General features: G+C 45.3%; 1 protein-coding gene across 1 annotated transcript; it reads left to right on the top strand.

Annotated features, from left to right (window-relative positions):
* The first annotated feature begins 10,064 nt into the window (after positions 1 to 10,064).
* Positions 10,065 to 11,403, top strand: LOC100277603 (uncharacterized). Its single transcript, NM_001151116.2, has one exon. The coding sequence runs from the start codon at positions 10,290 to 10,292 to the stop codon at positions 11,163 to 11,165; it is 876 nt and encodes a 291-aa protein (NP_001144588.2). The 5' UTR covers positions 10,065 to 10,289; the 3' UTR covers positions 11,166 to 11,403.
* Positions 11,404 to 17,464: the final 6,061 nt, after the last annotated feature.

Genomic DNA, 17,464 nt, shown 5'->3' with positions numbered 1-17,464 from the left:
TGTGTTGTTCATATGCTTCTTGGTCACCCGGTCGTCTTGGCTCGTACTCATTATGATGGGCGGCGTGGGGCCCTGTCGCCATCATTATCGCTTCTGTGCTACGTTGACCCCTGGCATCCGTAGCTGGGGTCTCAGCGTGACTCGTCATGTTGCGGGTCCTATGAACGGTTGCGTACTCAGACCTAGTATCAATAGGTCAGAGTGCATTGTAGGCCGAAGGACGCATATGTCATGAGTACGCCACAGGCCGAGGGGCTCACATGTCATGAGTGGGTGGCAGACCGACTCTTCTACTTTGGCTCGGTGTCAGGCGTAGTCAATGCGACCGGCCACTTATGGCGGGTCAGTCTTGGGCCAGACAAGGAATCCACTCGAGTGGCTTCCCTTAGGTTAGCTCGCCCCCTTTCTAGCTCCACCTCGTTCGATCTCAGGCTCAGCGCTTCGATGTTTATCCGGGGCGGGTGCTTTGCAGGGTACAAGGTTCCCTTACCCTCCTGCTGGCCAATGGCACCCGAGAGTCCAGAGACCTTTTCCTAATGCCCTCTCTGCCCGGTGGCCCTCAGGGGCCTAAGGATCTTTTCCCCGACAACAATAGACTAGTTCTAAGTGTCATTGGAGTTGATGTGCACATAGATTAGGGACAAAACCTTTATTTTTCCATTTGATCATACTCTAAAGGGGCACAGATGGGTACCTTGACCTAGGTAAGTCTATTGATGAATGGTGATGCACACGTATGAAATGTAGTACTAGATAGCCCCATGGAAGCTTAAGAAAGTTTGAGATAAAACCCAACTCAAATAGCATTTGAAACAGATGCGTTGGTGGTGCTGCAGCCATAATGAACATGTTCCATGTGCACTAGATACAATACTCCAAACACGAGCATTTCTGGTTCAGAACAGAGGGAGCTTTAGTGTGTCTAATGTGTACCTAATATGATGCATCAGACAGAGCACATGGAGAATATTATAGACAAGTGAGAGTCAAGTTGTGAGGGGCATGATACTCATAAGGCCATGTACAACCTAGAGCCCTTGCTTGGTTTTTCAAGTAGGAGAGATGCTGAGAAATTGCATCATACAATCCTGAGCCTCTAGAATATTAATACAGTTAAGAGACAATATATATATATATATAAAGTTGTGAAGAGATTGCCTCTTTGCTCTTGATTTTTTTGCATTTAATCCCTTAGAGACTACTCAAAAGACCCCTCAATTAATAGAGTTGTACATGCCCTAAGACGTGTGTCGTGACTCATGATCATGAGAGACCAAATACTACACGAAATCTTTAAGGGTGTCTCTGTTGGGGGCCTTCGTCCTCCGAAGGTCATCAAAAACGTAATTTAACAATGTTTCCCAAGTATGATTTATGGACAGGTATCTTCGGATTCATGGTAAAAGTAGACACGATGAGGAGCTTGATCGTGACGAAGGTTGTCGTCGCTCCGAAGCTATGCGAAAGGGAGCTTCAGCTAAATCGCAGAAAAGGGAACCGACTTAAAAGGGAAAAGGTTGTTCAGTTCTCGTAGATTTTTCTATAAGTCAATAGCAAATGTAAAGGGCATAATTATAATCTCTCATAGGCTGAGTCTTGTGCCTATAAATAGATGAACAGTACCCCCGTACTGTTCATGCTGATTGACTTTTGCTTTTACGTCACAATTGTACTTTTTGCCTTCTGTCAAGCCAAAGGTACTGTTGTTAATTCAATATTGTTTCTACCTTTTCATGGTAATATAATAAGAATAAATTAACAACGTTATATGATTGTTTATGTCGTCTCTTATATTTCATATGCTTCTTCTTTTATTATTATACTCTGTTGTGATGAAGGTATGCCCTTCATAACCTTCGTCTGAAGATCATTATATCCTAAAGGGAAATAATGTTTCGAAGGACGAAGGGCATTAACATTTAATATCTTGTGTTGTCTTGTTCTTAATTCATAGTATTTGAGAACAAGTCCCCAACATTGGCGCCCACCTCCGGTGAACCCTTTTTCAACCACCTTCGGCAAGCACTGACCTTCGTCATGCCACCAAAGAAAGCTTCAGCGCCAGGGGCTGCCGCACTGCAGCCACTAGACCCGAACCAGGAGACCCTTTCTCTTCGAGAGGCCCGAAGCCAGAAGAGGAAGGCCACTAGTCCAGCACTCCAGGAGGAGGAGTTAGACCAAGAAATCAGAAACATGGAGATAATCCATCAGCAAGTGCAAAGGAAGAAGGAGAAGATGGCCCGACTGTCTGATCTTCAAAGGCAGATCGACGAAGCCACCAAAGAAGTACGCCATCTTGTTCAAGACGAACAAGATCAAAGGCCCCAACACAGGGAGCTTCATCAAAAAGGCTTGTTCAACAACGATGGATGGTATGATGATTTTAATCATGATACCTTTACTTTTGATGATGCTTCTCCCTTGGCAGCAGAACTGCAGGCTATCCCATGGCCCCCATCATACAAGCCACCTCAGCTTCCCATGTATGACGAGCATTCAGACCCGAAGCAGTTTTTGATAGGGGTGGGCACTTTTTTACCATAAACCGAAAACCGAACTGAACCGTACCAAACCGAACCGAAATTTCGGTTTTTTCGGTAGTTCGGTTCGGTTTCGGTTTTTGTATCTAAGAAGTTCGGTTTTCGGTATCGTAATCGGTTTTCACCGTATACCGAACCGAAATACCAAAAAGACCGAATACCAAACTTTATCAATTATCAAATTTGACTATTCGATTATGTGAACTAAATATGTGATACAATTAAATTGTTATTCACTTATTTGTATGTGATGTATGATGTATCTCTAAATATTTGTACCTATAAAATTTTTATTTTTTAAAATTATGTGTAATCTATCATGTAAAGTTGTTGTATGTATTGTCTTGAGTATAAGTTTGATATTCGGTTTTTACCAAAAAACAGAAGTAAAAAACCGAAACCGAACTTTTCGGTTTTCATTTCCTAGAAAACCGATCGGTTTCTAATGTCTGTAAAACCGAAGTTTTTAAAAACCGAAAAACCGAACCGAAGTTTAGAAAAAAAACCGAATGTCCAGCCCTAGTTTTTGATGAGTTATGAAGCAACTATATCTTCATATGGAGGCAATGCAGCTATCATGGCCAAGTCCTTCGTCATGGCAGTTCGGAATGTGGCCCAAACATGGTATTCTTCTCTTCGGTCAGGGACCATTACTTCGTGGCAGAAGCTCAAGGATATGCTGGTGACAAGTTTCCAAGGCTTCCAGACAAAGCCAGTCACAGCTCAGGCCTTGTTTCAGTGCACGCAAGATCATGAGGAGTACCTCCAGGTATATGTCCGAAGGTTCTTGCGTCTCAGAGCACAAGCGCCTACGGTGCCTAATGAAATTGTTGTTGAAGCCATGATTAAGGGGCTCCGTCCAGGACCTACTGCTCAGTATTTCGCTAGAAAGCCCCCACAGACTCTGGAGAAGCTACTTCAGAAGATGGATGAGTACATCCGGGCTGACAATGACTTCCGCCAAAGAAGGGAGGAAGCATATAGGTTCTCTGAAATGACCAGGGGCTTCGGAGGAAGACTCCACCCGAGGCATGTCAGGTCAATTCACAACTATATCCAGAGTGATGACAGAGGAAGTCAACAACAGAGACCAAAGTATTCTTCGCAAGCTTCGGGACAACAACAAAGCTCTTTCCGACCGCCAGCTCCAAGAGGTAGAGGCGTCAGGGGCTTCGGAGGAAGATATGGGGACCAGCCCAAGAAGATCTACTGCCTATTTTGTGGTGAAGACAAGGGCCACAATACAAGAACGTGTCAAATCACCATCTAAAAGCAAAAATAAATTGCAGAAGCCGAAGCCCAGAAAAAGCAGCCGAAGCAGGTCCTGCACATTGCTTCGTGTCATTCATCTTACATACCAGAATATGTGGGTAATCATCCCGCAGCTTCTGTTGCTTCGGCTAGTCAGCCGCAAGTTTCTTGGCCACAGCTTCCACCTCCGCCGCCACTACAGCCTGCCTACTCACGAGGTTAGCAGCCAGAAGGGAGCCAACAGACCCATCAGCAGCGAGATTTCAGGGAGGGGTCCGAAGCTTGCACAGTTAACAACACTGTGCCAGAATCAAAACACATATATTGACAGATATCCTACCTTTGGCACAGTTTTACATTAACTGTCGTTTTCTTTTTAATAAGGAACAATCAATGTAAACCTAGTCTTCTTGTTTTTTTTAAAATTCTCTGTACTAGCTGTTATGTCAAAATGAAATATACCTTCGTCACAGACTTACGAGAATGTCGAAGCTACAAAGAGATATTCCTTCAAGAATGCAGAGCTAAAACCGCATTAAAAATTTCACCGAAGCTACAAAAAGTCGTTCTTAAAGAGCGCAGTGTAAGTTTGCTGAAGCTTCAAAAAGCCGTTACTAAGGGAGTGTAGCGTAAGTTTTCTGCTCAAAAGTCGTTCCTTAGGGAATGCAGAGCCAAATACATCCGAAATATAAGGCAAAGCGCGAAAAGTCAATGTGAATACCGCCAAAATAGAAGGCGAAGAAGTTCAAAAGACGTTCCTTAGGGAATGTAGAACTTACACCGAAAAATAAACGGTGCAGCCAAAAAATAAACGGCAAAGAGATTTCAGTCATTCCTTAGGGAATGAAGCTTGTGGATGAAGCTTCAGATGTGTGTGTTTGGGCATTCATTTGCATGATACATTAGCATCATTCTTTGCAACATATCATCGCATCATATCGCATAACATCACATCATACATCATATCACATCAATGACATCAATTGGAAATGAGGTCGATCTTTGGGCAATGCTTTACAAAAAATGGAAAGGTCTCAAGGTACAAAGTAAGCTGAGAATCACAGCTTCATCAGTTATGATGCGGAAATATTGTTTACGAAGCATTGATGTTTTACAAAGTATAGATGGTTTTTACGAACCATAAAAGCTCTTCTTTACGAAGCATGAAAAGAAGGGAAGGTGTTTTTTCGCCGCAGGCTCAAAAACGGTATGTACAAAAAGTTTCATGCATCACAAAGAAATGAATTACAAACAATTTATATATTACATTCAAGCACCAAATATTACAAGCATAGTTCAGCAAATGTTACATTAATATTCTAGAAATGTTTTTACAATAGCTACTCTTCCTCCTTTAAAACTTTATCTGCAGCTTCGGTCAGCAGTTTGGTAACGACTTCGTCTACAATAGCTTCGGCCATATTAATAATTTCTATTGTTTTCTTTGTCTCTGGATCGGCCATTGGGTCGAATGGCTCTAGGGGAGGCGATAGTTCAGCTGTGGTAGAAGACATGAATTAGTTCGAAGTCACAAAAATAAACAACAATAAAGTTAAAAGACATTAAGTAATACATATTCGTCTTTCAAGTTCCGCAGCTTTTTCAGCTGCTTTCGCAGCTTCTCGAATGTCATGAATATCTTTTTCGCTCTTTTTTCATTATTTCATGGGCCATCCCTCGGCCGCCATTTTTCTAGATATCAGTCGACCGAGGGGTCCTTTGTATCGTCGATGGAGAAGGCAGCTTTGGCTTGGGCCAAGGTTTTAACATGTTCGCAACCTGCCTTCTTCAAGATGGCTGCAACTCCCCTCGCACCAGAAAAGGCACAGACGTCCCCGCGGTCACTCAAAATCTCTTCAAAGGCTTCAGCCTCACCGCTGATCCACTCGATTACGCCCTCAGGGTCGCCTCGTATGAAGTTGTCTTCGCTTGAGTACGCGCCCACGTTGGCGAAGCTAGTCTTTATCCTTTTTACGCATTCCACAGATTTTTCAAAGCATCTTTCTTTCGATGCGCGAAGTTCTGCAACTATTTTTTCAAAATATTTTTTCCAGTACTCACTAGCGTCTCGGTCAACTTCGGCAACAACACATTTTAATTTGGCCTCGGCTAGCTGTTTCTGAAGGTCTTCAATTTCACTTTTATGGGCCTCAGCTTGAGCCTTGGAACTAGTCTCGTCTTCTTTTATTTTGCTCACCAATGAAAGTAATATTTTATCTTTTTCAAGGCCTTCGTTCCTTAGTTTAATTACTTCCGAACGAAGGTTGTTCAGAGCTATTGTGCATCCTTCGTCTTCAATATTTTTCTGTGCCTTGAGGGCATTACTAAGGATCAAGCCCTGCAAAAGGAGCATAGTATTAAGTATAAACAAATGAACAAATTCGTTTTTTAAGTACAAAAATTGATTTACACACCTTTATGATGTTATATGCTAAGCTGTCGGTCAATTCATCCTTCGACAGTACTGAGAGCCCATCTTCTAATGTTGGGAATCCGAAGCTTCTACTCATCTCCCAGCAAACAGATATCTCTTTGCTGTCCGGGAGACAGTACAAAAAATCCTCTTCTCCGCTGTCGTTGAACACTAGTGCCCCTTCGGATATTTTAGCTTCTGGGCATAGTATTGGGCTTCTCGTTCCTCTTCTTTAGAGAGTTTCTTTCCCGAAGCATGACAGATGATATATTCAATTTTTTCCTTTAAAGCTTCGGGAGCAGGTGCGGGAGTTTTCTCAGGCAAACTCTGTTCTATAGCTTCTTCCTCTGCCGCCTTCTCCTTAAATTTCGAGGGTTATTTATCAACAGGCTTTAAAGGCCCAGCTTCGGCGCTAGCCTGGCCCACTGCAGCCTCAACTGCGGCCGGTTTTGTTTCAACCTCGGCAATTTTCCCTAAAGGAACATAACTTGAAGCTTTTACTGACTCTAGTACATCTAGTACACTTGCCATCCTTTTTCTTTTGGGAGTCGCCATAAGACCTTTTTGTGCCTTCGGCACCGCCACTTCTGCCAAAGGGCTTAAAACTTCTAATGTTTTTGTCCCTTCAATTCTTGGCTCCTCAATTTTATCAGTCTTCGGCTCAGCTAACTTGGTCGAAGGTGCCTTCGGCATTGCAACCGGCTCTTCAATCTTCTACGTAGGAGGAGCAGGTCCTTTTGCTTCAATAGCTGAAGAAGTTTCCCCGCTAAACTCAGGCACTATGGCCGGTTCAATATAGCAGGGTCGGTGGGTGAGGACTTTCAACTTTTTACTCTTTGACGCAGGCTCGCTTGGAGTAGTCGAAGCAGCAACCTTTCCAGAGGTTGCACCCTTTCTTTTCTTCCCCTGTGTCGGGTAACGATAGTCAGGGTACACAAATTCAATAGCATCAAAACCCCTATTTAATCTTTTCTTTTTTCGGCTCCCGAAGGCCGCAGATAGTGCATTATCTTTGGACTTGGAATATGCTCCAATTAGCTCATCGCTAGTGTTTTCAACGCACTTCAGCCAGTCATCATGTGGTTCGACAAACTGGTCTCCAAATCTAAAGGTGTATTTCAATCGAACCAGGCCGCCTTCGCTAGGGTTAGTGATGGTTTCTTTCGGCATTTCCCAGCTGTCTATCAGTGGCCATATCCTGTAGGCTACATGCTCTTGAATTAAGTCTCTTGTCCCAATAAAAGAGCAAATTGTGCTGAAGGCCCTTCGACATGCTTCGACTGCCTCATCAATTTCTACTTTTGGCTTTCGGAGGCCGAAGCGGGACCAGATAGGGCGCATGATGATTTCTTTAATGTCTTCTCTGACCTTCAAATCATTTTTCACGTAAAACCACTCCTCCATCCAGGCCCGGGCCATCTCTTTCAAAACGTTGGCACTGGGTAGCTTGCTCCAGAGCGAGCAACGAAGCTATAGCAACCAAAGTTGTTATGATATTGTTCTTTACCCCAGGGTTTCGTCTCATACGAAAGTTCATGCATACTGCAAAAGCATCTTGCACTTGGCTCTAGACCTTGACTTCTCACAGCCCAGACAAAGATCCCCATTCTGATAATTGCTTCGGGAGTGATCTGGTGAAGGAAAATCTGGTATGTCTTTAAAACTTCAACCACAAATTTGCTCAACGGGAACCGAAGTCCAGCTTTGAAGAAGCTTCAGAAGATCACAACTTCGTTTTCGGGAGCAGGAACGGCTCTGTCTGCGTCAGCTCTCACAATAGACATATCTCGAAAATACCTTCCTCTCATATTATCAAGATGACTCTGTTTGATAGTTGATTTCCCGAAGACTGCATGACTTGGTCGCTAGGGCCGATCTTCAGAGTCTTCGCCTCCACTTTCCACATCATAACTGTCGCTATCATCAGTATCTTCAGACAAGCCTTCTAGTATCTCTTTAGTTATCTTCTCTGTATTTGTTTTTGCTATTGACTCAATAAATCCAGCAGTCTTCTCCTCAAGGAGCTTCTCCTCTTTGCTCAGCTTCGTCTCAGCAACAACTTTTTTGTCTTGAGACATCTTTTCTTCGGAAATAACGAAAACGCGTCCTTAAAACCGAAGCTTAGGGAGTCTGAGAAACTAAGCAGGCATTGGCAAGCAAGAGCTAAAAACTAAGTAAACAAAGCAAGCGGCAAGTAGTGTACCAAATGTGCTCAGAGTAAGTTCCTATTTATACGATCGACGCGCTCCAAGTTGGAGGGTCCCGTTTGTCATTGACTGTTGCTATTCTAGCAAAGGGAATGTGTTTTTCGGACCTTCGGCTTAGGACCTTCGTCCATGTCGCAATCTGAATTCGTTATTCTAACAAATTAATATTGCGAGGGGCTACTGTTGGGGGCCTTCGTCCTTCGAAGGTCCTCAAAAACGTAATTTAACAATATTTCCCAAGTATGATTTATGGACAGGTATCTTCGGATTCATGGTAAAAGCAGACACGATGAGGAGCTTGATCGTGACGAAGGTTGTCGTCGCCTCGAAGCTGTGCGAAAGGGAGTTTCGGCTAAATCACAGAAAAGGGAACCGACTTAAAAGGGAAAATGTTGTTCAGTCCTCGTAGATTTTTCTATAAGTCAATAGCAAATGTAAAGGGCATAATTGTAATCTCTCATAGGCTGAGTCATGTGCCTATAAATAGATGAACAGTACCCCGTACTGTTCACGCTGATTGACTTTTGCTTTTACGCCACAATTGTACTTTTTGTCTTCTGTCAAGCCAAAGGTACTGTTGTTAATTCAATATTGTTTCTACCTTTTCATGGTAATATAATAAGAATGAATTAACAACGTTATATGATTGTTTATGTCATCTCTTATATTTCATATGCTTCTTCTTTTATTATTATACTCTGCTGTGATGAAGGTATGCCCTTCATAACCTTCGTCTGAAGATCATTATATCCTAAAGAGAAATAATGTTTCGAAGGACGAAGGGCATTAACATTTAATATCTTGTGTTGCCTTGTTCTTAATTAATAATATTTGAGTAAAGTCCCCAACAGTCTCCAATGGCTAGCTATTTCACTAGCTAGATTCACTCTCTTTCCTACGTGTATAGAAAATATGGGGAAAACGAGAATAGCTAGTGACGAGCAAATAGATAGAAGATTTCAAGTAATACAAGAAACTGAGTGTATTATGTGTGGGACCAATGACTAGTGGTGAGATAAATTACTATTTTTTTTTTCTCGTCTCTGCATAGGTAGCTATTTTATACAACTATTGTGGATGCCCTATAAGTTTATAAATATTTTTATAGACCGTGATTGGCCGTTGGATATTTAATGCACACCGGTGCGAGTACAACATTAAAAACGAAATCCATTGGGCACCATCGATCCAATCCGGCTGCTCCGTTGCTGTTTTTTTCTTTTACGTGCTGGACAAAAATGGTCGAGCTGCGATGAATTCCAGCGGCAGCGAGCCAGCGACGAACCGTCCGACGACAGCATACCCGACCGAGTGCATAGGCACGTACCCCGATACCCGTGCAGGCGTGCAGCGGTGCAAGGTCCACCAGCAAATCCGCGGCGCAGGCTCGCCTCCCGCGAACTGCCACGCGGCGGTCTGCGACCCGCCACGTGCGAAGCGCAAGCGCTCCATCTGTCGCCGGTCCCGAACCTCCCCCAACGGCGCCCGCCGCTCCCAGCACCGACATCGCCGCAGCTGGATTACGTCCGCTCCCGCTGGCTCCTGGGTCCAGGGGGTTGGACCCGAGTACCCGACACCTTCTAGGTCCACGCGTCATTGGCCCATACCCATGTGGGCGTGGATTTGGACCGCGGTGGACGACGGCTGGACGCCTTTTCCACCGAAAACCAGCCCGGCCGCCCGGCGGCGAGGAGGAATCCCCATTCCCCCCCTCCTCACGCACGCTCCTCGCCATCTTTAGCCTGGACCCCACCTCCCGTGCCCCGGCCATTAAAGCGGGGGACGCCGACCCGGGCTCTCCCTGCCTCCTCGTCCCGTCCCTCCCAGCGCCCCGTTCCATTCGACCGCCGACCAGATCCACCCCCAACACGTCCAGCCATGCCGGCGCCGCCGCATCCAACGCCGCTGCTGCCACCGGCGGGGGAGCCGTTCCGCGTGTTCGTGGGGTACGACCCGCGGGAGCACGAGGCGTACGAGGTGTGCCGCCGCAGCCTGCTCCGGCGCTCATCGATCCCGCTTGACGTGCGCCCGATCCGGCAGGCGGAGCTGCGCGCCGCGGGGCTGTACACCCGGGCGCGCGGCCCCACGGAGAGCACCGAGTTCTCCTTCACGCGCTTCCTCACCCCGTACCTGGCGGGGTACCGCGGCTGGGCGCTCTTCGTCGACTGCGACTTCCTCTACCTGGCGGACCTGGCCGACCTCCTCGCCGCCGCGGCCGCCGCCGACCGCGCGGCCGGCGCCGGCCGCATTGCCGTCGCCTGCGTGAAGCACGAGTACCAGCCCGCCGAGGCCACCAAGATGGACGGCGCCATCCAGACGGTGTACCCGCGCAAGAACTGGTCCTCCATGGTGCTCTACAACTGCGGCCACCCCAAGAACGTGGCCGCGCTCACTCCGGAGGCCGTCAGCACCCAGACGGGTGCCTTCCTCCACCGCTTCGCCTGGCTCGACGACGACGAGATCGGGGAGGTGCCCTTCGCCTGGAACTTCCTCGTGGGCCACAACCGGGTCGACCCGGCCGACCCGGCCACGCGCCCCAGGGCCATCCACTACACCTCCGGCGGGCCGTGGTTCGAGCGCTACAGGGACTGCGAGTTCGCCGACCTCTGGCTCAAGGAGGCCGAGGAGCTGAGGGCCGACAAGGACAAGGAAAACGACAAGCTCAAGCTCCTCAAGGACATGGACGACGCCAACGGCAAGCAGGAGGTGGAGGAAGAGACGGCGCAGGAGAAGGAGAAGGAGAAGGGCAAGTGATGGTGGTATTCATCCATGGATCGGTGGTGCTGCATTGTGTGGAAGTGGATTGGTTCGTTTCTGTGCTTTGCTGCTATAGAGATTTCATTCTTTCATCTGTCTTCAACACCAATGTAGCGTTCCATTCCATCGATCTGTTACTGCTGATGTCTGGGAGATTAGGATGATTGGTAGGCCTGTATGGAGTAAGAAGGAATAATTTGTAGCTGCAATCGGATCATCATCCTTTAATAAGGAATGCCAACCCTATGTGCTTCAGCATTGCGCCGGTGAGGATGAGTGAGTGAGTGTGAGGCTTCTCACCACGCCGTGCAGAGAACGCGGCTTCTCGCTGCCCCCAATTTCATCGCTACTGCATCTGGGAACGAACCTCGTCAGCAGAATGACAGGACAGATCTTCTGTGTTCTTTCATTGTGGACCGTTGTCTATCTGTGCAGGACCTGTCGGCTGTCGGTGCGTGGAGACGATCCAAGTCTCTCTCGACCTCTCGTATGAGTCAAGACAGCTGGGAACGTGGAAGTCTCTCTCGGAACAGCTCCTCTCATGTGTATTGGGCTGTCGGGCCTCGCCTTCTCATAAGGCCAGAATCGTCTTCACCGTAGGAGTACATGGTGATGGAATTGTATGGTTTACTCTCGATGACCTACCTGCGTACTGCATATAGCGTTAAGCATTGAAATCATGCTACTATATTATACGTATATGGTTTCTTGTGAGAGGATGAGAGGGTGTCGTTTCTCCGTCCCGTAGGTTTGGGAGACTACGCACATGACATCGACAGCCAGGACGACGTGGTGACAACGGACACCTTACTTTGTCTGATTCCTTGGAAGCCTGATCTGAATACACCTATATCCGATTGATTTCTCCCCGACTTTAGCTGCAAATGACATACGGAGAGGCATGCATGCACTAAACTTTGTGAAATGGCCATAACACCCTTTACGTCGCAAATAAACATCAAGCACAGTAGGCTAGTCTATGGTAACAATAGCTCTAACTACAGTTCTCTTATCACGTAAGCCCTTTCTAGTTTGGAAACTCCATTTTCTCAAGGGTTTCTATTTTCTCAATGGAAAATGAACTAATATTTTCTTAAGAAAATGGAAATCATGGGGTTCCTAAACTGCCATAAGAATGTAGACCAGGAAACCTTAACCAAACTTGTCCACGGCCAAAATCAGGGCCAGGCTGACCACCCTTCCACTGCTGCATGCCCTGCGCCAAAATCAAATTCCTTTAGGCAGAGTCCAGTAAAGCAAGTGACCTCCGACCTCCGTAATTACATGGTAACTAATTGACACGGACACGTGTTACCATTTTATTTCTCTCATCCTTTTTTTCAAAATTTAAATACAATTAAAGTGTTGTTGTGGTCATGTATATCTGTCTATCCATCCATCCCTCTATCTATCTATCTATCTATCTATCTATCTATTTATCTATCTATAATCTATCTATAATCTATCTATCTATCTATAATCTATCTATCTATCTATCTACCTATCTATCTATCTATTATTTATTTCAGCCTCATATATAAAATCTATCTATCTATCTATTATTTATTTCAGCCTCATATATAAAATCTATTTATCTATCTATTCTTTATTTCAGCCTCACATATAAAATCTATATATCTATTATTTATTTCAGCCTCATATATAAAGTCGAGAGAAAAAAGCGTAATGTAGAGCATTAGTATTGGACTAATCACATAAAATGCTAGTAAACATGCACACTAATGGTTACATTTCCCTTATATATTAGCACCGTACGTGTAGTCTTCTAACCAAACAAATTACTACCTCCATTCTCAAATATTTGTCGTCGGCTAGTTTATTTTTAAACTACAATGAGACAAATAAAACAGAAAGGAGCATGACATAACTTTTCTGATCAGGCAGATCCCGTCAGATTTGCTTTAGGGCTTGTTCGGTTATTCCCAAAACACATGGATTGGGTGGGATTGGAAAAAATTGAGAAGAAGTTTGACTTGTTTGGGATTCAAACTCATCTAATCCCGCTCAATCCACATGGATTGAGAGCTAACCGAACAAGCCCTTATTTGGAAGTTCACCCTTGGATTACAACATTTTCCACCGATCAAGTGGAGGTACGACTCCTAGTCCTAGGCTCCTAGCCCAACTCATGTCGCTCGTGCTCTGCACGCCTGCCAGGAGTCGCGATCTGAAGCCCACGGATATGTATGCATCGGTCCTGGAAGTCGGGCGATGGGGCTAGTTATTCCAGCTTACGGCCCGTGCCCCATATCTGGCCCAAGATTGGCTCCGTCAGATCCGATTCGTGCAGGCCCGTGGCAGGCCGCGGGCGCCGGAGCAGAGGATCGTCGCGCTAGCGCCTCCGGCGTCGGCTCTCTGTTGCCTCTCGTACTCGTAGTCCACCTTGCTCGTGCAGTCGTGCTTGCTCTTTTGAGTATAGTGACTTCACTCAAGAGGCGTACGAAGGTATTGTTGACAAGGTCTTTGGTTGTTGAAAGTGGTCATCACTTACAACTACATAGAAATGATATATCACATACAGATACAAATTTTGATGCAACCATATAATCAAGCAATCTCCAGCTTTGATTGTTTATCCTATGGTGTTTTCAAATAATGTAAGAAGAGAGTATTTTCACCGAATCACAAAATAAATGGTTATTTATAAAATACTAGATCAGGCGGCGCCTATTCCGACACCCTATCCAGCACCTCTGGACAGCACAAGACAAAAAATAGTAGTGCAAAGAATTTGAAAAATTACAGTATATATTAGTCCTAAAAATTACCTCAATGTTGCTATATGGTGCCAATCAGAACACAAGTAATCTTGTAGCATGCATAATCTGCAACAAAATAAGCAATTCAACGGACATCACTCATCAGTCATTCATATTCCACTGTGCAACTGTAGGCAAGCAGCCGTTCTCTCTACTAGTTTCATTATACTTGAGCTGCATCATAAGTAAAATATAAAAGGCTAAATATGTTGCAAGAAGATATTACTGGTGTTAGTTATCAAACCCACAAAGAGTTTCCCCAATTTATAAAACAGGAGTTTGTCCCAAAACATGAGTATATTAACTATGGCAAAGAAGGGTGATATGACAATTTAAAATACTCCAAAAGCCACTGTTGCAATAAAAGCGGAGCGACATTGGACCTCTTGTTCTTTATATTGTTCTTTTTTCTCTATAGTTTATCTACATATTGGGCATGATTTCTCCCCACTGTTTTTTTTTTGCTAAAAACGTATGAGTGGGTTTCAGACTACCCAAGGAGCGGGTAAAATCCATGCCTAAATTGAAGCCATTCAGCCTACCCAAGGAGCAGGTAGAATCCATGCCTAAATTGAACCCAAAACGTTCACTGATCTTAATGCCAAACTCATTAGCATATGGATCTTTATGGTAAGAGTTATGATTCACCATTTGTGGCAGTGGCGGATCTAATGGGGATGGGGAGGGGGGATTGAATATAAAGGTGAAGTACAGAGAAGAAAGGAGAGGAAGAGAGAAAGATGAGCCCCCATTTTATTAGAGAAAGAAGTGGAAGGTAGAGAAGAAGGGAAGAGTAGGAAGGGTAGAGTAAGAAGGGAAGAGGAGAAAAATGAGGGTGTGCTACTTATTGGGCAACAGGTTCAAAGTGTTTGGTCTAATGCCATTAAATTCACAGTTATTATGGTCTCTAGACCTGAAAAGTAAAACCGAGGAAAAGGGAAAAAAGGAACTGAAAGTCGTCTAGAGGGGGGTGAATAGACAAATCTGAAATTTATTAAGTTTAAACACAACTACAAGTCGGGGTTAGCGTTACAATTAAAGTCGAGTCCGAAAGAGAGGGCGAAACAAATCACAAACGAATAAGAACGAATGACACGGTGATTTGTTTTACCGAGGTTCGGTTCTTGCAAACCTACTCCCCGTTGAGGTGGTCACAAAGACCGGGTCTCTTTCAACCCTTTCCCTCTCTCAAACGGTCACCTAGACCGAGTGAGCCTTTATCTTCAATCAAATGGGACACTAAGTCCACTACAAGGACCACCACAACTTGGTGTCTCTTGTTTGGATTACGAGTGAGTTGAACAAAAGAATGGAGGAAGAAGAAAAACAATCCAAGCGCAAGAACTCAAATGAACACAATTGTCACTCTCACTAGTCACTATTTGATTGGAATGATCTTTGGACTTGGGAGAGGATTTGATCTCTTGTTTGTGTCTTTGAATGAAGTCTAGAGCTCTTGTATGAGGTTTGAAGGCTGAAAACTTGGAGGCAATGAATGGTGGGTGGTTGGGGTACGTATAGCCCCAACCACCAAAGTGACCATTGGTGAAGGCTTCTGTCACATGGCGCACCGGACAGTCCGGTGCGTCACCGGACACTGCCCGGTGTGCCAGCCACGTCACCCGGCCGTTGGATTCTAACCGTTGGAGCTTCTGACAGGTGGGCCACCGGACAGTCCGGTGGTGCACCGGACAGTCACTATTCACTGTCCGGTGTGCCTTCTGGCGCTGCTCTGACTTCTGCGCGCGCAGATGCGCACTGTTCACTTTTACTGTTCCGTTGCAGACGACCGTTGGCGCTGTGTAGCCGTTACTCCGCTGGCACACCGGACAGTCCGGTGAATTATAGCGGAGTGGCTCCTAAAATTCCCGAAGGTGGCAAGTTCGGAGTTGAATTCCCTGGTGCACCGGACACTGTCCAGTGGTGCACCGGACACTGTCCGGTGGCACACCGGACAGTCCGGTGCGCCAGACCAGGGCTGTCTTTGGATTGTCTTTTGCTCTCTTTATTTGAACCATTTTCTTGGTCTTTTTATTGGTTTGTTGTGAACCTTAGGCACCTGTAAAACTTATAATCTAGAGCAAACTAGTTAGTCCAATTATTTGTGTTGGACAATTCAACCACCAAAATCAGTTAGGAAAAGGTGTAAGCCTATTTCTCTTACAGGAACCCAAAAGGAGAAATAAGAGAGAAAATAAAAAAAACTGGTAATCAACCTACTTTCTTTTCCTTATCGTTTCCATCACCCACCACATTTACAGTGACTTTGATCCAATCTCTGTAGTTTCTTCCCCTTACTGCGAGGCCACCATGCCTCTTGTGCATCCTCTCGGCTGCCCTATATTGCGAGCTGGGCATGCTGTACTGCCACACCATGATCTAGGAGCAATCGGAAGGGATCCGCTTCAGCTTAGCTCGGTCTTCAAGTAGCACTTCTTACACGAAAATAATAACTTTGCTGCTACTTACATTTGCTTGGAATATTATACCATGTTCTAATAGCTAAAACAAATGAATGTGAAATGATCCAGCTTAAAATGGTTATTTGGTTCTTCGATCCGTTTTATGTTGTAAGTGTATCCACTTTATTGCCAACTTCTATCCAACTGCACCCGATGTTTGTTTTCGCTTCTTATCTAACTAGGTCAGTGTCTGTGCGTTGCAACGGAAACATATAATATTATAATAACTTATATATAAATGTGTTATATTATTATGAGAAAAGATTTTATAATTCATTGGTAATCTTAGCCATACATAAATTTTATTATTTTAATCTACTTGTTTCACCATTACATTGCGACCATCAATATCATACAGATTTCTATATATGATAGTTAGGTGTTTATGTATTGCGATGGCTCACAAATTATTAATAAAATGTTAGTGAACAACAATTATATGAAAATGAACAATACATATTGTCATCGACCTCAATATATCACTATTTTTTCCCACCAAACAATACATATCTAAACTGGAACAAATCAAATTATACTACAATGTGTATATCTGTACACAATATTCTTTGTATGTTACTGTCAGTACCCCAAAACAGGGGTACCCCTTACTACAGTGTGAAGGCACGGTGCCCATGCGGCTATCTCTAGTCGCGTGGTAAACAGCACCCGACCCCACCACATGGACGGCTCCCGGGTCGCCACGTGGCCAGAGAAGACGATATGCTCCAAGGCATCCGGAGTGGGTCCGGACCCCTGTATATATGGACCGGACCTCCGGGTAAGGTCCAGGACCCCCACGGGCACGAACCAAACCCCTGGATGAGTCCCGGACCCCTCTATGTGGGGTCCGGGCCACTCACGGCAGTGTCCCGGGATTCTGGGACAAAGAGTACCCGGACCTTAATCAAGGCCAGGCGGGGGTCCGGAGCCGACACGTGTCCGGACCATACCGCATACGCCTCTACTCCCCGCTCAGGCGGAGACCCGATGCTGCCACGTGGCCAGCTACCAGTGACATAAGCCAGCGGGCGGAGCCTGACGTAAAGGCCTCTGG

The sequence above is a fragment of the Zea mays genome, chromosome 1 (genome assembly GCF_902167145.1).
Source record: "Zea mays cultivar B73 chromosome 1, Zm-B73-REFERENCE-NAM-5.0, whole genome shotgun sequence".
Taxonomy (NCBI): domain Eukaryota; kingdom Viridiplantae; phylum Streptophyta; class Magnoliopsida; order Poales; family Poaceae; genus Zea; species Zea mays.
This window is presented reverse-complemented; position numbering and strand designations above follow the sequence as displayed.

Excerpts from the sequence above, each read along its gene's own strand:
- LOC100277603 (NM_001151116.2), top strand. The coding sequence starts at position 10,290 with ATGCCGGCGCCGCCGCATCCAACGCCGCTGCTGCCACCGGCGGGGGAG.